This window comes from Salvelinus fontinalis, chromosome 11, assembly GCF_029448725.1.
Source record: "Salvelinus fontinalis isolate EN_2023a chromosome 11, ASM2944872v1, whole genome shotgun sequence".
Classification (NCBI taxonomy): domain Eukaryota; kingdom Metazoa; phylum Chordata; class Actinopteri; order Salmoniformes; family Salmonidae; genus Salvelinus; species Salvelinus fontinalis.
In genome coordinates this window covers 22,831,651-22,853,577 of record NC_074675.1, presented here as the reverse complement: position 1 = coordinate 22,853,577, position 21,927 = coordinate 22,831,651, and the positions used below count along the sequence as shown (strand labels likewise).

Here is a 21,927-nt window from a genome sequence, read left to right as displayed (position 1 = left end):
GGCTCTGCAACAAAGAACACCTTGACCAACTGGTTACTTTTAGGGGTCTGATATGAACAAACATCTAAACATGATACAGACAAGGGCACGTTTGTTCCTCACGGTCATTTTTATTGTTGTTCACAACATGGCTACAACGCCGACGGTGTCTACCTCCAAGAATGGACGATGCCAGAGGTGGAAGAACAAAAAAAAAATATATGTACTATTTGCCAGAGTCCCCCTCGACCTGTCACAACTCTCCTTCCCTGGTAATAGAGAACAGTAAAACTCCAGCCAACATGTTTAAAAAGGTCAAAGGTGACGCCAAATCTCCCAGCATTCCCTTCAACCATTTCCTAAATGCCTCCACAAAGCAGTGGTGACCATTTTGTGAAGGGCCTCGTGGGTTTGCTATTTTTTTTTCTATATGGCACCGACAGCAAGACCATGTTAAAGTTCTAAAGACACATCCATGAAAATAAATCATTTCTCAATTTAAAAACATACAAGTCTTTTTTTTGATGCATTATGATTAGCAACCAGGCACATCCTTTGTTTTTTTTCCCCCTTCCCTTGTTCTTTTTGAAGATGGATCCTGTAGAAATCCAACTGACGCAGAACTAATCCCATTTCTTTGAGTCGGTGAATTCTCCCTCCTCGGACATGCCGCCCTGCCCCGCCCCCTTTCAACCCTCCTGTTACTGTGGCGACAGTGAGGCAGGGGAGCGGAAGGGGGGGGGCGTCTCTTCTCACACAGCCAAAGTCGAAGGCGCATTTAGTTTACGGGTTCACCCTGTCACTCCAATCCTTGCGATGCGTCTCGATTGGCTTTCCACAGTGCCAAATCCCGCCCATCTGTCCAGTAGGAGATCCCTTTAGATTCTCGTCTGCTGCGGTCTTCAGCCTTTTTGCCGTCACCTCTGAATGTTCGCCAAAATATTTAACCTGAGGAAGAAAAACAATGAAATTACAGTAAGAAATCAATGGAGATGTTACTGACACTTGCCAACCTAAATTCGATCAGATATTTTTTTGGAACCATCTAAAAGACATGAGGTGAGATGAGTCTGCAGATCCCAGTGGGGGGGGGGGGGGGGGGGGGGGGGCTGTTTGGGTTTCTGTGTTGATGCCTAACCTGGTGTTCTGGCAGAGCTTTTTGGGCGTGGCTATCGGAACAATCTGGTGAACTCCCGGATAGCCCAGCACACCTGCTTACACTCCTCCGCACTGGAGAGATGGAGAAAGAGGGGGTGGCAGGAAGAGAGGGAGAGAGCGAGAAAAGGGCAAACGTTATTCATGTGGTGCATTTACATGGTAAAGGTTATTTCAAATGAAATAAGAAAATAAAGTAATTTATTAATTTATGCTCGCCATTTATTCAAGTTCACTTTAAATTAATCTGAACTGAAATGAACCCATGTCGAGCATGCGGTTTGTCTCACAAGACTCCTGTGAACTCAAGGTGCTCCCTGAGAAATACTATCTAGCGGTCGTCTGTCTGAAGCTCCCATTCCCTCAGAGAGACTATGTGAGGGAGGGTGGAGCGCTGGAAAACTGGGGCAGGGAAGGGATGCTTCTAGGCGAGCCTGAACATGTGGCAGGGAATCCATGAGGTTTCCCTACTCCGGTTTTCCAGCGTTCCACTGCTGCAGGAGCAGCTTGTTTGAGCATGCCCAGTGACACAAGCTCTTCCCATAAACAGCTAGGGAGTCGGCTACTACCCAGAGTTTCACCTGACATTACTCTTGAACCTATGAGGACAACACGTGGCTAGTTAGATCATTTCTGGGAGAAAAGAATGCACCAGATTACACTTGAGATGCATGGAAGGGGCGTGGTTGTGATCTGCTCACCTGGTGACCTGCTTGTGGAAGTCTGTGAGCTGTTTGTGTGTGACTGTCAACGCCCCGCCTGACGTCTCCTTAGGAAGCCCCTTCAGCGCGTTCTCCAGCCAGCGGCAGAACGTCTAGAAGACATATCCGCAACGTTAAACATCAAACACACATCAGGAGGTAATGCAATTGTAGTACTACAACACTTTCTCACAAGGGAAAGTGCCGTCATGCTCATGTCATTGGAAGTGTGTGTGAATATGAATTGTGGTCCCTGTTGAAAGATATTCTCTTAGCGCCATCTTGTGGTATGACAGTGAGCACCTGTCGAAGACAGTATGTGTACTTTCAACTGAATATGTATTGTAAAAGTACTGTCAGGAGTACTAGAGCTAAGAGCGTGTGTCAATATACGTGTGTGACTCACCGGCCTGTCGAACACCATGATCTCCCAGAGCACCTCAGCCACATCGGGGAGTGTGTAAGGTGGCAGACAGAAGCAGCATGTGTGCATGAGCTGGGTGACCAACTGCTGTCCGTGCTGCCCCATGGCCTGGCCTATTAGCTGCTTTCGCAGCTCAAAGTCATCCTCGTGCTGCAACGAAAAAATAAAAAAAAACATGACAATCTAACTGACAGATTGTTGTTATTCAGAGGAGACTTTTGGTTGATCGTCAGACAGTGAATCCCCATGTTTGAGGGGGTCAGTTTGAGCAAGGCGAGGTTTGCAAATCTTGATGACATAAGGAACAATTTGGGATACAAATGTATTTGTAGATCAGTGATTCTGCAACAGAGACAAACAAACATTGACTGTTGAAATAGATTGACTTTGTTGGGGCTGACTCACGTCGTTGCTGACGCCCGTGTGGATGAGGTCTCTGACGAACTTCATGACGCTGCAGTTAGCGTCCCGGTGGTCCAGTGTGGTGGCCGCGATAGCACACTGGATTATGTGGACGATGATGCCACTGCTGAGCAGGGTGACGGGACTACGCTGGACAAACCTGCAGAGAGAAGACACGAGAGAGAAGGGAAGAAAGAGGGAGAATCTTCTTTATAACCTGAAGCTGCTGTAAAACAACTATGCCTGTGTCAGGTCCCCAGCAATGGTTAGTTTTCATTCTTGCCACTCAGACAAAGCCCATTGAGTTGACATATAAAAGTGAACTTATTATTTCAAGGAAACAGAGCAACTGTTTGAACTGTGTTCCAGTTGATCATACCTGGTGGCGAGTCTGAAGAGGTCATCTACTGTGTCTGGGTGGTTACGGAGACCGTTGGGCTGCTCCAACAGCTGGAAGGTGGGCATACACAGAGCCTACGGGGAGCGAGAAGGGACAAAGTCAGTTCAAAACCAATAGAACAACCAGAGTTCCACTGCCACTCCAGTGAACTATGAGTACCTATGAAAGTGGTGTGTCCTACCTGTAGCATGTCTAGTAGACCTTGTCTGCAGCCTTCCTCCATGCCGTACTCATCCACAAGGATGCTGCCCAGATAAAGGAAGCAGGAGTGGGGATACACCTGATACACACTGACCATCTGAAACACAACACATTTAACATCTTTACACACTAACCATCTGGAACACCACATATTGAACATCTTTACACCTGGTACACAATGACCATCTGGAACACAACACATTTAACATCTTTACACACTAACCATCTGGAACACCACATATTGAACATCTTTACACCTAGTACACACTGACCATCTGGAACACCACACATTTAACATCTTTACACACTAACCATCTGGAACACCACACATTGAACATCTTTACACCTGGTACACACTGACCATCTGGAACACCACACATTTAACATCTTTACACCTGGTACACACACTGACAAGGGCCTGACATTATCTTTTGGGACTGAATTTTTACCTGTCCGAAAGCTCTAGTCTGAAAATTGGTGACTGAAAATTGTGTTGTATGATGCAAGGAACCACTTTACCAATAACATTCATTATTATCACTGGTATTGACAATGGAATGCTGCTGGTCTCTGATCCCATGTATTATATCTCCTGCCGTTGTGCCTTGAGCAAGTAAAATACTGCGCAGAGAGGCTACCGTATATAAAACCCATGGTCGGTCAACCCTCCATCTGGAGAACTACTGGGTGTACAGGCTTTTTAGCCAACCCTCAAACACCAGTCAGCTTATCAAGGTCCTGTTGAGCAATGTGGTGTGTTAGAGTAGGGCTGGAGCAAAATCCTGCACACCCAGTAGCTCTCCTGGACGAGGGCTGGCCACCCTGCAACATTACAACTAGGGATGCACGATATTAAAAATAAGAATCGGTGAACATATCGGAAGATATTAGCTAAAAATACTAACATTGGTATCAGCCCGATGTCTAGTTTAAAGCCGGTGTGCAAAACCGATGTCAAAGCTGACGTGCATACCTATATAATGTAGGTACATGATGTAATGACGCCACGTAAAATGTTGCGCTACACGTGCAACACTGCAATCCTAACCTAGCCCACAATGTCTGCTGTGTGGGTCGAACAGTCAACAAGTCAAGCAATCATTTGAAAGAGTAAGAAAATTTCAGAGACAACTAAAATGCTAAATCAATTAACGGCAAGATAATAGAATTCATTGCCCTTGACAATCAACCGTTCTCTGTCGTGGGTGATGGCTTTCGTCGAGTACCGGTACACGTTGCCACACCGGAGTTACACAGTAATAGTGTCACTGCTATTAGCTTCACGACATACTATGGAACGCCGTTTGGGTCTTTGCATGTCAAAAAAGATACACGTCAACACTATTTGACACGTAAAATAATACTTCTTGACCCGTAAAATAAGCTTTTAATTTGACACGTCAAATAACAGTTCTATTATAGAATGTTGCGTGTTCCGAATTTGCACGTGCAAGCCAAGCGCCACCACTATCAGTAGCACTGTCAAAGCTGTACAAAAAAAGGTCTGAAAACAGGCAAACACCGGCCACAAACAATGTGTTTACAATACCGCATTAGTAATAAAGAAGTATTTGTTCGACCGCAACTTCTGGGGTAGTTAGCTTTAGCTTGGTACCTAGCTAGCACCAAAACAACCAACCTGAAAACAATGACCAGTAGAAACTGCAGTCATTTTCATTATTCTTAGTAATGATTTAGGAATTCTTGTAAGTATTAGCTAGGTTGCCACTTTTTCACCTATTGAAATTGAACTTCAGTTCATGAAAATAAATAGCTAGCCAGCTACTTAACTTCTTAAAAGGGGGCGCCATTTCCACTTTGGGAAAAAAATAGTGCCCAAATTAAACGGCCTCGTACTCTGTTCTAGATCATATGATATGCATAGTATTATTACTATTGGATAGAAAACACTCTGAAGTTTCTAAAACTGTTTGAATTATATCTGTGAGTAAAACAGAACTCATTTGGCAGGCAAACTTCCAAACAGGAAGTGAAAATTCTGAAATGGGTCTCTGAAAGGCTTCGCCTACTCAATTGCCTTGTATTTATGGATATGTATGCACTTCATACGCCTTCCACTAGATGTCAACAGGCAGTAGAACGTTGAATGAGGTGTCTAGCCTGATGTGGGTGTCTAGCCTGAACATCCTAAAGATGGATTCTCAACTGAGTTTTACCAGTTTATTTGACTTATTATCACTTTGAATCTTTCGTTCCATGCGTCAAACTTTCATGGACACGTGAGCTCCACTATGCTAGCCAAAGTTGCTAATTCGACAAAAGAAATGGACATTCTAAAACAAAACAACGATTTATTGTGGAACAAGGATTCCTGGCACTGCATTCTGATGAAAGTTCAAAGGTAAGAGAATATTTATGATGTTATTTTGTATTTTTGTTGAATATGTTGACTCCAACATGGCGGAGAATTGCTGAGCGCTGTCTCAGATTATTGTATGCTGTGCTTTTTACTAAAGTATTTTTTTTTATCTAACAGCGGTTGCATTAAGAACCAGTGTATCTTTAATTATATGTCCAACATGTATTTTTCAGCAAAGTTTATGATGAGTTTCTCTGTTAGATTACGTGACTCTAAAATTTCTCCGGACAATTTGGAGCATTTTGGCGCCATGTTCACAATGTAAAACCAGGATTTGTAGCTATAAATATGCACATTTTCGAACAAAACATAAATGTATTGTATAACATGATGTTATAAGACTGTCATCTAATGAAGTTGTTCAAAGGTTAGTGATTATTTTTATCTCTATTTGTGGGTTTTGTGAAAGCCATCTTTGCTGTGAAAAAATGGCTGTGTTTTTTTGGATATGGTGGTGAGCTAACATAAATATATGTTGTGTTTTCGCTGTAAAACATTTTAAAAAAATCGGACATGTTGGCTGGATTCACAAGATTTTTATCTTTCATTTGCTGTATTGGACTTGTGATTTCATGAAATTATATGATATTCCATGTGGCGCTAGGCTAGTAAGGGGGGGGGGTTGGTAGAGGTTAACCCTGTTGCCCAAAGCTAACGTTATAAGCAGCCAGCTAGCTTCATCTGGCTAGTGAGGCTCGACCGGACCGGGTTGTGAAGCTATAGCCACAATAAGGATTAGGCACAAGAGTGGAATTTGCGGTTTGCCTTTTAATAAAAGTACCTATTTGAAAGTGATGCAGAAGGTTAAAATTGGTGGAATCCTGCCATATTTAGACTAGTTAATGCTAAACAAGGTTGGAATGTGAAGCAATGAAATGGGGTATCAGTCTACTGATATGGGGTATCAGTCTACAATACCCAAGATAGTTTTCCCCAACGTCCTCCTCAGAGTTATCAGACTCCAAAACATCCACACTATTATTTTTCCTCTGGAATAGTGTTCAATACACATAGGTTGACAGTAAATGTGGCTCAATTCACAGTAGTTTCAGAGTCCCACAATAAGAGCTACGACGCTAATGTTCTCTCGGTGTCAATTAGTAGACTGATACCTATGGATTGTGGATCAATTACATGGGGTAAGGCTGTACAGTGAAATAAGTATGCCCCCAAAGCAATTCTAAAGTCTAATACATCCAGTGTGATTTCAGATGTCAAATTAACAAATTGTATTTTGTTGATTTTATATAACATTCCTACCTCGTTTAGCATGATCTATTCAATAATGGCATAATTATACTATTCATTTTCATCACTGTCAAACTTTCATTTTGAAAGCTAACTGCAAAGTCCACTATTGTGGCTAGCTTCACAAAGATGGGTCCAACCCACATTAATCAAATAATAACGGTCTTATAAATTAGGGTTATTTTAGATTACAACTAGCTAGATAGTTAACTAACTATCGCTACTGAAACATATCATTTTGCTATGTTTTTGGGGAAGAACATTGTTTGCCTCCATCAGCTAGCTAGCACTGTAGGTAAGTTACGTATCGATAAATCGCTGTGACATATAAAATACAAGTGGGAGAGTAATCAATGTGTAATAACTACGTTAAAAAAAAATGAACGTGTTAAATGTGATGCAGTCATATTCAGGTCCTGACTGGTCAAAATCGTGTTATTTGGCGTGTATCTTTTATGACACGCAAAAATCGAAAATGGCGTTCCATAAAAATCCTGGTTGAAAATGAAACGACTGAACGAAACAGCACAGCAAGTAAGTGAGAAATAGGTGTTGATTATGTTTTACTGGTAATGGAGACATATGTAAATGCCAACAAAATAACTTTTTTGGTCAGTGTGGTGTGCGAGTGACCTTTATTTAACCAGGCAAGTCAGTTAGAACAAATTCTTATTTACAATGACGGCCAAACCTAGACAATGCTGGGCCAATTATGTGCCGCCCTATGGGACTCCCAATTACAGCCGGATGTGATACAGCCTGGATTCGAACCAGTGACTGTAGTGTCGCCTCTTGCACTGAGATGCAGTGCCTTAGACCGCTGTGTCCAAGTGTGTGTGTGCAAACTATTTAACTGTACTAGAATGCATAAAAGGCCCCTAAAATTTAAAAATATCTATCTTTTGGGCAAGGAAAATATCGTAATCAGACAAAAATGTCATTTTGGTGTATCACTAATTACAACCAAATACTTATGTCTTTATAAAATAATTCACTCATTTAATGAACCAGGGATTAAAATGATTACGGTGGGCGAGGTAGCCTACTAAAAAGTTTATTTGTAAGGTAAAAATATTCAGTGTTCAGGGGAGATCTTTACAGCAAATGAGTTACTTGTCAATTGAGCTATTCTAAGAATATTTGTTAACTTTGTCAGAATTACATGGCCAGTATTGAATAGAGGAGAATCCTAGCCAATTGAGTGCTGTAGAGATGGTTTTACAACCGGAGTATGAAGTATCGGTTTCATCAACTGCGCACCCATATCAAAATGTGTGCTGGCCATTTGCGGTAATACATGAGTACCGGTGGAAAGTTATTTTAGTATGTCGGACATTTGATGCATACTAACAGTTAACTAGCGAGATTGAAATTCAAAGCAGTGTAGTTTGGCTGGTTATCTAGTTAGTCTTTTGCATATCATTATTTTACCTGCCGTGCAAATGTACCTCAGTCTCGCTCTCCCTCCCTCCGGAAACTGGCACACAGCTGATGCACACCATGACTTTCCCAGGATTCTTATTGTTGACCAAAAATGTGGGAAATAGCTTACTAGCAATTATCATCAAAAAATGTGCAAACGCAGATCCCTTTGACCTCAAAAACACAACTCGCGAATGCATGATTGAAAGACCACTTTGCCTGTGTGACAGAAATTACATATTTACCTGATTTGTTTGATATTAATAGTTAACGATGATATACTTAACTATAGTAAGACATTTGTTCTTTTAAATGTTGTGTTTCTGTAAAGGGATGCTTTCCACTAACTTCCTGCAGTTAATATGGGCGTATGGTCAGGGAAATGGGTTTTGCTAGAGATTGCTTGAGCTGACAATGACTTGGTGATAAAAACCTAAAGCCGGCATTCCATATACAAGATGTGGTGTGTGTAACCCAGATAGAGATAGCCTGGAAGAGTTTATATCAATCACTCATTGTCTTATCTTCCGGGCATCTGGGAAACTAAGACGGGTTGGGGGTTAAAACAACACCCCCCGTGCAGATGACCACAGGATAAATCCAAAGTGGCTAATGGTGCCCCCAACATTTTTTTGGGAGGGGTGGAACCAGCCATGACTAAGCATCTTTAGTGTCAGCTATATAAAAACTCTGCATTGTCTGTAAAGTTTAGGATGCTTGGCCCAACAGTCAAGAGTGTTGGGTTGACTAGTCTCATTATTGTAATAATTCAACGAAATTAAATAAAGATGATTGTTTAAAGAAAGTCTCTCAGTATGAATTTCCACGACACCTGTCAGTGCAGGCCTACAATAATTATACTGTACTCCGATGCGCTCTGCAGAGATTGGAGGGCAGTGAGCAAAACATCGCATCCAGAGGACACTGATCCAATTATGATCGAAGTAACCTAAATATATATCTTTCAAAAATGACTTGCCCAGGCAAGCAAACAAGCGTTAATGTTATGTTCTGCTGACCATCTGAAACAAACAGTTAAAGTCCTATACTAGGGTCCAAAAAATTCCAGTAACTTTTCAGATTCCCAGAAATCTAGATTCAAGCGGGAATAATCAGGAAGCAAGGGAATCTGTCAATCCAGGAGTTTTGAAAAGTTACCGTAATTTTGCAACCCTATACTGTACATTCAGCCTCACTTTGCCCTCAGTCAACAGCAGCCCTGGGCTCAACAAGCACCCGGTGGCGATGGACATTGTATACACAAATAACAGACACGCCAACAAAGAGTAACCCATCTGTATATGGGGCTTATTGTGACCCAAACAGGAACACGCACCTGTGTGACGAGTGGCTGTAGTAGAGAGGCAGAGCCCTTGCCCACGCAGCGCACAGCGAACCGCAGGCAGCGACAGCAGCGTTCCACAATGCGGTTATCAGCCTGGTGTGTGTTTAGAGTCTGTGACAGGACCGGCCAGATCTACAGAGAACCAAGGAAACATCAAATATAGGTTTAGCGTGAGAAACTGTGGGAATGACTGTACGCAATCATGGCCTCAAATTGAAATTACAATCTGAAAAGGAGAAAAGCACCAGGGTAGTTGAGCACCAGAATAGTCACATTAAAACAACTCAGTCCAATTCATGTGTTGAACAACGCAGGTTGTATGTAATGGTAGCTTCGTCACAATAAAAAAATTTAAGGTGAAAAAAATGTAGAGGGGGAAAAAAAAAAAAAAGTTGCTTTACCTCCTGGATGACTTTCTGACATGGGTGTGTCTGTCCATTCTCTACGATGGGGTTTGTGTGTCTGGGAAAAAAATATATATATAAAAAAAACATTAAGCCAAACATTTCTGCTTAAAATATTAATCAGCCCAAATCATATCAATATAGCTACATTAGACAGTTCGTGATCTGTGCAACCAGGATATGTATATATAGCATAATGTGTTATAAATGAGTTGAGTGTACCGGAAGATGACTGCTAGTCTGTCCAGCCAGACAGTGGGGTCAGCGGCTTTCCCATTGCTGGGGTCCTGAGAGAGAAGCTGAAGATAGGAGACAAATAAGCAAACCTGTTGGTATCACAAATACCCAATTCACAAAACTGTTACACTATTGTAGTGGGTTACACACTTCTAAGGTACCTCATACACACAGCCTACAACCAAACAAAATGGCAGAATAACACACCTTTTTGAGGGCCATGACCTGCACAGCACACAGGTCACTCAAACACTCAGCAATCTTCTCCAGGGGCAGACGAGCCAGGACCAGGGCTGTACCTGCATTGCAAAAAAAACAGCGTTACCACGGTGACAGAGCAACACCACTCTGTTTAACACAAATCAAACTCATTAGGCAATCAAATAAAAAACAAGTTGCTGAAAGAAATGGACGAGCAAGTGAGACAGAAATTAATAAAACACATAGAAAGTGAGAGATATAGGAATAGAATAGAGAAAGAGTGGAGCAGAGAAAGACCGACAGACCAAAGTAGTGGAAAGGGTGGCATAGTATAAATGCCTGGACTATATTCATTTTGGAGTCTCTTATACAATGGGTTAAAGTTATGTATAATAGTAAATAATGGCCACTTTTCAGAAAGTATTAAAATTGTCAAAAGGAGTTAAAACACTGTTGTCCACTATTGCCATATCTATTTATGGCCATTGAAATGTTAGCTATTAAAATCAGATCCAACAATAATATCAAGGGGCTAGAAATCCAGGGCTTAAAAACAAAAGGTGTCATTGTACACTGACGATGCATGTTGTTATCTTTTAAATCTGCAATTTGGATCCCTGCACTGCCTTGGAAGATATACATTTCTCAAACCTCTGGATAACAGAATTATGATAAATTCACCATATTTCGCATTAAAAAAAAACACAACTTCTACATTACTGTGTAGTTTACCAATAAAACGGTCTGACGGTGAAGTGGAAATACTCATAGCCCAAAAGGAAAAAATTCTCACTACAATACTAGTAATAGAAAGTTAGCCAAATTAGATAAGATCTTGCTACCACGGAAAATGACGACCTGTCTATTTGTGGAAAGAAAAAAATGGGGGGGGGAAAAAATTGCCCAGATTAATTATTTAGTCATATACCAGTTTACTTATGGCCCTGCCTACACTTAACTTTTTAACAATGTTTTATTCTACTTTATATAATGAATATGAATTCGGAGGGCAGAAATGACTAAATATTAAAGCATTCGACCTCTCACTAAATGCTTCAATCATACAAAAACTATACTTATATCCAAACAGGTTCTCTAGCAGATTAGTAAGAATGGCTCACCTAGTATTCAAGAATGGCCCTTTTCTCTTCATTCAGATTTCAACCTCTCACTTTTGTTTATTTTTAACACAAGACATAGAAAACTGTTGGCAATTTCAGTTTAATCCACCAGAAGAGACAGAACAAATATCATTAAACTCCAATACACTAATTGATTAAAAAAGTGTTTTTGGAGAGAAAAAATGCAACTGTATAATCTTTGTAAATGATATAAATATGACTGGTGGAGTTGTCACACTGGCAGGTAACAAAAACATATGGAAAAGTTTGCTCTAACCAAAATCACAACCAAAGGATTGCAGCATTACTGCACAAACAGAGGAGTCAAGTGGAAGGGGGAGAAGGTAAGGAACTTGTCTGTTGTCCCTACATGAAGACCAAAATAATTTACAGCTGCGCCATACAGGTTGACAAAATAGTCAAGAGATTTGCGATGCACCGATTCCCTGGCACATGGGTTTATGAACTGATATAGACAAAACACCAGATTAAAAACTTAGAATTTAAATTATACAAAATTATTGCGATAGATAGATATACATACATACACACACAGTACCAGTCAAAAGTTTACACCTACTCATTCCAGGGTTATTTTTACTATTTTCTACACAGTGTAGAATAATAGTGAAGACATCAAAACTATGAAATTACATATGGACTCATGTTGTAAACAAGAAAGTGTTAAACCAAAATGTATTTTATATTTGAGAATCTTCAAAGTAGCCAACCTTTGCCTTGATGACAGCTTTGCACACTTGAAATTCTCTCAACCAGCTTCATGAGGTAGTCATCCGGAAATGCATTTCAACTTCTTAAAAGTGAAAGTGGAATTTCTTTCCTTCTTAATGCGTTTGAGCCAATCAGTTGTGTTGTGACAAGGTAGGGTAGGTATACAGAAGATAGCCCTATTAGGTAAAAGACCGAGTCCATATTATGGTAAGAGCAGCTCAAATTAGCAAAGATAAACAATCCATCATTACTTTAAGACATGAAGATCAGCCAATCCAGAACATTATGAACTTTTAAATGTTTCTTCAAGTGCAGTTGCAAAAACCATCAAGCACTATGATGAAACTTGCTCTCGTGAGGACCACCACAGGAAAGGAAGACCCAGAGTTACCTCTACTGCAGAAGATAAGTTCATTAGAGTTACCAGCATCAGAAATTGCAGCCTATATAAATGCTTGAGTTCAGAAAATAAAAAAAGTTCAGAGAAGACTGCATGAATCAGGCCTTCAAATTGCTGCAAAGAAACAACTAACAAAGGACACCAAAAATAATAGACTTGCTTGGGCCAAAATACACAAGCAACAGACAATAGACCGGTGGAAAACTGTCCTTTGGTCTGATGAGACCAGATGATCTCTGCATGTGTAGTTCCCACCGTAAAGCATGGAAGAGGTGTGATGGTGCTTTGCTGGTGACACTGTCAGTGATTTATTTAAGAATTCAAGGCACACAACTAGCATGGCTACCAAAGCATTTTGCAGCGATAAGCCATCCCATCTGGTTTGCACTTAGTGGGACTATCATTCGTCTTTCCACAGGACAATGACCCAATACACACAGCCGGGAGGTAAGGGCTATTTGACCAAGAAGGAGAGTGATGGAGTGCTGCATCAGATGACCTGGCCTCCACAATCACCCAACCTCAACCCAATTGAGATGGTTTGGGATGAGTTGGACTGCAGAGTGAAAGAAAAGCAGCCAACAAGTGCTCAGCATGTGTGGGAACTCCTTCAAGACTGTTGGAAATGCCTTCCAGGTGAAGCTGGTTGAGAGAATGCCAAGAGTGTGCACAACTGCCCAGGCAAAGGGTGGCTACTTTGAAGAAACTCAAATATAAAATATATTTTTATGTGTTTAACACTTTTGGTTACTACATGATTCCATGTGTTATTTCATAGTTTTGATATTTTCACTATCATTCTACAATGTAGAAAAAAGTACAAATAAAGAAAAATGCGTGAATAAATAGTTGTGTCCAAACTTTGACTGGTACTCGGTGTGTAAAAACAAAAAATAACACACGAGATACAACCATCCCTGCTCTGCAGACTTTACTGTGAAGAAACAGAATCATTAGATCACTTGTTTTGGTACTGTACATATGTACTGTAGCTTGTTTTTAGTCGCAGGTTCAGGAATGGCTGAAATTCCAACATTTACCTGGAGCCAACTCAACAAATTTTATAAGTCATAGTCAAATCAATCAATAATACTCTTAGCAAAGGTTTTTAACTTTAATTTACAATCTGTAGAAACTACGAAACTATATATGGCAGCTAGAAATCAAAACTGGATGGTCTTCAGAGATAGATGGGAGGGATTGAGAGTAGTTGAAGGATGGGACTAAAATAAACAAAAGATAAGTCATGTAAAGTATTTTGTGTCTGTAAAATGTATATAGTATTTATGAGCTGGAAGTAGAAGCATAAGTATTTTTGTCCATAAGTCTACTCCAATTAGGGGAGGGGTGGTAGGGTTAGGGGGAAAATAATATACATCTACAAAATAAAAAAAGTGGAATTGAAAATGCAGACAACTACACTGATAGAAGCAACAATCTGCAATATTAAAACTGCTCTACCCCATAAAAAGTGTCAAAAATAAGGGTGGCATAATGTTACCTTTGAGGAGGCCCACGGCGGCTTCGGTGGTCAGGGCAAAGGAGTCGAGGGCACGGGCGATGTCCAGCAGGCCCTGGAAGTGCTGGGCCATGTGGTCCCGGCACACAGAGCAGATGTTATGGATCGCCTTGGCCGCCACGGAAGCCAGGGTCTTCTCCCTCAGGCCCTTCATCAGGTAGTTCAGCACGGGGTCTGTGACAGAGCGGGGCTAAGGTCATACACACATCCAGAGTATACAACCAAGAGAGGCACAGGCAGAGGTGTAACAAAACAGAGTGGCACAGGCATTTGACACAGGAAGGAACAAGGAACGGAGAACAAAGAAAAATGACGTGCTCAAAACTAGCGTTATACACACAGATGAAGATGAACCTCCAAATTGATTAACTCAATCACTCAGGTCCCGAGCTAAGCACTTGACCGTAACGTGACCACTGAACCTACCTAGGAACCGCGGGTTGCGGTCAACGACCTCGCTCATCTCCCCCACCAGTTCAATGCTGGTGAAGCGCACGGCGATATGGACAGTCTCTGGCAGCAGCACCACCTGCTCTAACACCTCTGTCAGGGTGGGGTTGTTCTCACTGACAGGGAGAAAGCATTAACACGTTACACACAGGATTTATACATTACGCACAAATTAAAGATTGAAACGTTACACAAACACCCTGGGGGGGGGATATACAAATCTACAGTAGTTGTACACATTCTACACAGTGGGGAAGGGATTTAGTCATTCATTCTATTAATGAGTAATAATGTGCAGAGGACACTCACGGGTCTACACTCTTGGCGATGGCGGCCATGATGAAGAGAACAGCCTCGGTCACCTCCCAGGGAGGGTTCCCCTCTTTTAGAGTGGAGTACAACTGAGAGAGGGAGAAAGAGAAAAACAGGAGAGGGCCGTCGGTATATTTTGTCATCTTAATGACATCATTTGAACTTGCAATTTACGAAGGTAGCTACCTGGGAGAAACATTCCATGGAGCCGACCAGGAAAATGACATCCTTCACAAGATCAGACACCCTCATCCTGAACTCCCCAAAGTCATCTGTATCTTCTGGGATGCCCTCCTGTGGATCAACACAAAAGTGGAGACCGTGAGTGAATGATACTATACTACCAAAGCTAAATGATGTACTGAACTACTTTGTAATACGTGCACCTGGTTTAGGGATTCTACAATCAGATACGACATAAGCAGAGTATTGGGGAGTATGCTTGGTATCACTGGAATTGGTTAAGGACTCCTTGTCATGTGTTGGGTGGTCCTTACGTGGTCGGAGTCTAGTTGGCAATGGCGGGCCAGGCCGTGCAACAGTCTCTGGATATAGGGTCTGAAGATGCCGTGGAGGGCAGGGTCGTTGGTCTTATACAGGTTCTCTCCCAGACGATACCAGAAGTTAAAGGAGATCTCCACGACCTGAGATTCACCAGAAGAGAACACACACACTTGAAATCCACCCAAAACAACAGTGTGTGTGTGTGTGTGTGTGTGTGTGTGGGCATATCTTGTGTTGTGTACCTCATATTGGGGATGTCCTGCACAGATGAGCAGTAGCTCAAGCGTTCGGAGGTCTCCCATGCCCTGGCCTGGACTCTTGACTGTGGTCTCCAGAAACGTCTCACACAACTCAGTGAAGATCCTACAGTAATTCAACACTCTGACAGAACAAGGGAGAAGGAGAGAGAGTTAAGGAAGGAGAGAGTTGTGGATAAAAGTTATCGTTCTTTTCTTCCACACAGAGGACAGTGGAGAAGAGTCAGACGAGTTCAACATCAAGAGCAACGGAAAGGAAGGATAGGTCTGGGGCAGGAAGGAGTGTGGTGATTGGATAGGTGATCTTGGTGTATGTATGCAAAGGGGAGTAGTGTGTTCATACTTGTCGAGGTCCTCCCGTGCCACGGCCATATGGTAGGCCGTCTCCAGCGTGAGGACGCCCTGGAAAAGCTGCAGGGCCAGGGGCATGTGTGTGTCCACGTTCTCGATGGCGTACAGCGATGAACACACGCAGTCGGACGCAGCCTCGTGCAGGTTAGTGGACGTCTCGTCTCTTTGCTGCCAAACAGACAGAAAATAACAGTATGTCAAAGAGAGATGTTCCGTGGCTGAAACCCATGCATTATGCACACAAGCGATTAGCATTCTAAACCGGCATAAATTATTGCCCTGCCACCCCATGGTTGTTGCACAAATAAGGGTTTGGAACAAATGCTGCTCTAATATTTCCAGAGACTTTGAGAGTGTTTGTCACTAGCACAGTTTATTTGTGCTTCCAAAATGCGATGAGAGAGAGAGACAAACAAAGAGCGAGAGAGACAACGAGAGCGAGAGAAAGAGACATACCAGCACTTGGAAAAGGACCATGAGGAGCTGGTTGTTGGCCATAAAGTTGCTGTCCAGGACTCCCAGGTTGAACCAGCTTCCCAGACAGCGGAACACCTTGATCAGCATCTTCTCATTGCTGCCAGACTTCTCCACACATGTCATCTGGAGACAACACGCATGCGCTAACAACACTGATCCTTATCAAAACCACAACGCTGTGTCTGAAGCCAAACGCACGAGGAAGTTCACCCAACAAAACAGGAGTCACGACAGGTGTTATTGACTCAAGGCAAATTGTTGATTGTATGTTGAGGTAATCCCCAACACAAACAGTATAGTTCTGTCTCTTTTCTGTTGGTTTTGGGAGGACAACGCCTACATTCTTACGCTTATTCCTCAAAAACATCTACAGTCAAACTTAAACATTCTGCAGAGAAAAATATACTACAAAGTGAGTGGTTCAGTTCGTCCCTCTAAGGTAGTGGTAGTTGCTGAATAGCTTTGTGATAATGAGGCTGTACATCACAGGGTTTTATAATGCGAGGATGAACCCATGGGAGGTCTGCTTAACCAGTAAGGGGGAGTGGTGACATGTGCTCTAGTTTAGACCAGCTGAAATCAGGTGGGTAAAATAGGCTAGTATGTGAGTGTTGGCGAGAGAAAGATGAATGGATAGTGTGCGTGTCGGCCAGAGAGAGAACTCTCACCAGTAGGGTGACCACAGTACTGGAGTAATAGGCCAGGTCCTCGATGATCTCTGTCCTGCGATTGGCTCCGATGCGTAGGGAGCGGCTGTGGACCTCCTCGGGGAGCACTGTAAGGATCTCTATCAGAAACGTCATGGAGCTGACATCATTGCTATACCTGAGAGAGAGAGAGAGAGACAGAGACAGAGAGACAGAGGCAAGGAGAGTGGAGGAGAGACGGCAGCAGTCAGTAATGACAAAATTAACATGAAGGAGATGTATTTGAATCTTAATTAATGTCACCTCAAAAATACCAACTGACCAACTATTTACAATGGCTTTCGACTTTATAGAACCACCTACAACAGTCTAATATCCTGTCACTCTTGCATTCTGTTGCCCACAGGTGTGATCTGAGATGAGTGGTTGAGCGTCAATGGGAGGGGTATTACTTTTCAATGAGGGTGTGGACACAGCCCTTCCAGGAGGCCATCTGTAGGGCAAGGTCTGCAATGGCCAGAGCAAGCTGAGAGAGGAAGGAGAGAAATTAGACAAGAAACCAGGAAGAACTGGTAAGGATTAGAGTATCTTAATGCCAGGTAATACTGTACTTGTTAAATTGTACCAGAGCTACACCCCTGTAGTGGTACATTGGTAAATGCTAGAGTTCTATTGCTACTGTGCCATGTGCATTGCTAAGCCTTTGGGTCATTTCGACAGTCAGTGGGACATTCCTTGAGAGCATAAAGGCTAAGACAGAAATCCAAGTCATCCGAGAGTTTTAGTTGTCACTGACAGAGGGTGATACCGGAGGGACAATAATTGGATGGAAGGAGCGTTACCGTAGATTACATCAATGTGCGAGGAGGCCATTACCTGAGTGACGATGATGGGGGAGAGGTCTTTGAGGCTCTGTATGTGTGAGAGCAGGGAGTCTCGGAGGGCGATGTGGGTCTCTGGGGGGAGCTCAAAGAACGACGTCTGGATCTTCATCTTCATGGTCTGGGCGGCAAAGTAACAAGACTCCACGTCCTGTTTCAGCTGGAGGAGCTGGTCTGCCATCTCCCACGCGTACATCTGCGGGGGAGGGGATACGTGGAGAACAGTTAGCAACACCTTTAACTTTATTCAGACAGGAAGATTACGGAAACAAGGAAGTCAGAAACAGGGATACTGGTGCGGAAACGCCCTGAATGAGAGATGTGCCCCCCTAAATGCAGCAAAAGTAACGTTCTAAAAGCATGCTAATTTAACCATTTTCCTATATGTTAAAATGAATGTAACTGCTACAGTGGGAAATATGAAAATCAAAGCCCATTCCAAATGAAGCAAATAAACCCACCTCCGTGTCATGGTTTAAACCATTTTTCCCATGTGGCTGCACTTGTCATCCCGGGACAGTGCCGTATTTCAGGCCCTTTTCAAGTGTCACGACATTTCTTTCTACAAAAAAGGACCTTTTGTCAGCGAGACGCATCAATTAATTCAGGCTACAAGAATGTAGACCTAATGACAATCACCGAATGTCATTACACTGTTTGGTGTTTAACAAATGTCTCTTTCCATATATATCAAATGGGTGCACAGTGCACGGTTTTAGATTTATTTAGAGTGGACAAACATGCACTTTTTATGTGATTTGTTTGACAATCAGATTAAATCATGACTGGTTGTGTTCATGCCACATTAAAGGGTAATACATTTTTGGCATTAAAACGGCATTTCTTAACTATTAGGCCCCTAAAATAGTCAGACATGTTAAGCCGATTGTCAAAAAAAAATAATCGCTACAAAAAGTAGGCTGCCTGTCCATGTTCGTCCACTCCATTAGCCTAGGCTATAACCCCCTAAACAGACTGGATCCACACTGAAAATACACAAACATTAGTTTGATAAAGACCTACTAATCCATTTAGAAAATTCAAAAGAAAAGTTAGAATAAACTAAATCGAACATCCGTATATCAAAAGGACAGATTTTGGTCTGTAACCCTGAATTTTTTTTATTTCAACGAGGCAAATAGAGCCCAGTTTCAAATGATCACTGAGGATAACTGTTGCAGACTTGAGATGCGCATCACTTTGCACTGGCAACTTCTTATTTTATTCTGTTATATTACATCATGGGGGTATTTTTACTATAAAAATATGGGGCCTTGACTGTGATAAGGGCTCGGGGAAAAAGGAGTCTTGTCTGCTAAATTAACAAAGCAAGGCTATGCAATTGCACAGCCCATCGGCTTCTACAAGTAAGCGCCACTGCTGAGGTAACTGCCTTTTTGAAGATTGTGTTCCACAATATAATCAGTTGCTATTAAGGTTTCAATAACTTCACTTGCTTTTAAATTCAGATTTGTTATCTGTAATGGTTAAGATAAATTAGGCATTGTTGGCATAATCCTACAGAAAAATCTTAACTTTAAAAAGATATTTTTCCCCATTTGAGAACTCAGGAAAAAAATAAGGTGAGAACTCAGTCCAAAAAAAATAAATACATCCCAGTAAATGGATTACTATGCTAACTTTCTCAGGTCTGGGTTCAAATCTACTCAAATTATTTCAAAAACACACTATTGGGAGTAGGCCCATTTTTTTTTTTATGCAGTAGGCCAAAACTGATATCCTTCCTATGTAACACCATCAGGTGTCTGTAGCTAACTGCCTTCATAGAGGGCTTGTTGCCTTAACCAACAGTTGGTCAGCTGCTAGATATTCTGGAGTTTGGTATACGGACCGTAAAGTAAAACCTGGTAAAAATGTGTATGAGAATTTATATTGCAAAATGAAACAGCCAAGCCAAGCCCCTTCCCCATGTGTCCATCAGTGTCCAGTATGTCCTGGCAGCCTGGGTGAAAAAGCTGCTGACAGCACAGAGCACACACAGAGTGCTCATCACTCAGATGGCTCCTACTCTCCCAAATTAGACTGTTCAGATCCCCAAGTGCCAGCAAACTCAGGAAGTTGCTTGTGTCACAGTCTAAAGTGTTTTAAAACGTGTTATGTGACTTTTTTTCTTTTCTTAGGGAAACAAAACATGGCTTTGTGAGGCCTTTCTGTGGGAACTGCATGATAGTGGGGAAAAATAGCTGTTTTGAATCCAGTTACCCTGAGGCTGTGTCTCTCAATGCAACCTGCAGGAAGGTCATCTATTATAGAAGTTACCACAATAATAAGTTAAAGTTGGTAGGAATACGTAGCGGCAACATGTAGGTGGGCCGTATTTCAAATCATTGATTGTCCGATGACAGACAATGATTACATTTCCTGCAGTAGTTAAGGCAGTAACCAATGAATATGCGGAAACCAGACCGACGCAGCACCAATGGAGGAAAAAACAAAACAAATGCGGAAATAAGACGGCTAACGTTAACCAACAGCAAACAACTTTAAGTGGCACACCATTTACCCAACATAATCAACACAAATGGAAGTTGTTAGTGTAGCTAGCCAAGTTAACGTTTGCTGACTAACTCAAAGCAAAAGCCTCCCTGGCAATGTCGTTAGCCCGCTAGCTAACATTATCTAACGAGGCAATACGCCCCTCTACTAAGCAATTTAGCCATATGTGGCTAAAACGGCAAATTTGCTAGCAAGTAATGGACGCTAACATGGTGGCCACCCTCGCCTCGCGCTCTTCCTGTGCTATGACTGGCTAACGTAACTGTCATTAGCGCGAGCTACTAATTATGTCAAGATAACCCTAGCCAACTACAGAAGCTAACTAAACAACTAGCTAGCAATAACTGGATGTTAACTAGTTACTGTATCTACTGTGTGGCTAACTAGCTAGCATTTTCAAACACCATGGATTGTTTAAGGACTAACGTTACACGCGAAAGAAAGCTATCTTATGTTTGCCTTCATTATCTTCGTTGCACATAGGAATCCCCATAGATCTATCCCCGTTTCCATTTGACAGTTACTAGCAGGCTAGTAGTAGAATAAGCAACTGTGCTGCTAATGCTAAGTAGTTAGTTAGCCATCTACCAAACTAGCTTAACTAAGCTAACTAGATAATGCTATGCAGTTTGTTGCTAGCTAGCGTATGAATATATGCTCATTCATTCGTTGTTGGGTTAGCATATACAAATACATGTTTTTATATCACCATGGTATTTCGCATTCTGATGCAATGTTTTGTTTTCGGCCTCACACGACCTGCCTAGCCATGTCTTGTTATAGGCCCATTCCAAGTCCCCCCCATCTCTCGAGTTTACTTACCGATCTCTGTAGTTCCCCCAGCCACACCGAAGCTCGCTCTTTACCGGCGGGGTCCGGATCATGATAAAGAGCCTGCACAGCTTGATACACAAGTGCGACTGTCGGTTTCTCCATAGCGCTGTGCTAACGTTCCGGGTTACAGTTTAGGGTAAATGTGAAGGCGCTACAAGTTCCACAGTTTATGTTTAGACAGGGAAATATTTATTCGTTCCTTGTGCTCGCTGTTCCGACCGCCATCTCAATCGAACACAGGTTCCCCGTGTGTGTCGCCGATAAACGCCCCCGTCTAGAAATACAGATACAGGAACTAAAAGCTGTACTTCACATATTCGAGAGACACAATGGGCGGGTCTCTTTTACTGTTATTGTATAAACAAGAAACACCATATCAATTGAATTGAATTAATGGTTACAATGTATAACTAAGTTGCTAGGCGG

At 42.1% G+C, this 21,927-nt stretch overlaps 1 protein-coding gene across 2 annotated transcripts; it reads right to left on the bottom strand.

Moving 5' to 3' along the window:
• Window positions 1-86: 86 nt before the first annotated feature.
• LOC129865305 (transportin-3-like) lies at window positions 87-21,780 on the bottom strand. Of its 2 annotated transcripts, none has more exons than XM_055937978.1 (23): window positions 21,490-21,780; window positions 18,146-18,346; window positions 17,722-17,795; window positions 17,291-17,447; window positions 16,602-16,745; window positions 16,138-16,313; window positions 15,780-15,918; window positions 15,531-15,677; window positions 15,220-15,327; window positions 15,031-15,122; window positions 14,698-14,837; window positions 14,254-14,445; window positions 10,506-10,597; window positions 10,284-10,360; window positions 10,059-10,119; window positions 9,649-9,789; window positions 3,243-3,359; window positions 3,041-3,135; window positions 2,665-2,821; window positions 2,242-2,409; window positions 1,836-1,948; window positions 1,118-1,209; window positions 87-927 (listed from the first exon to the last, which is right to left on the bottom strand). In XM_055937978.1, exons 1-22 carry the CDS (start codon window positions 21,601-21,603, stop codon window positions 1,149-1,151), a joined length of 2,766 nt encoding a protein of 921 aa, XP_055793953.1. In that variant the 5' UTR covers window positions 21,604-21,780; the 3' UTR covers window positions 87-927; window positions 1,118-1,148. The 2 variants fall into 2 exon arrangements, with proteins under 2 accessions (XP_055793953.1, XP_055793954.1); XM_055937979.1 differs by lacking the exon at window positions 21,490-21,780 and adding an exon at window positions 18,612-19,202.
• Between the last annotated feature and the right edge of the window lie 147 nt (window positions 21,781-21,927).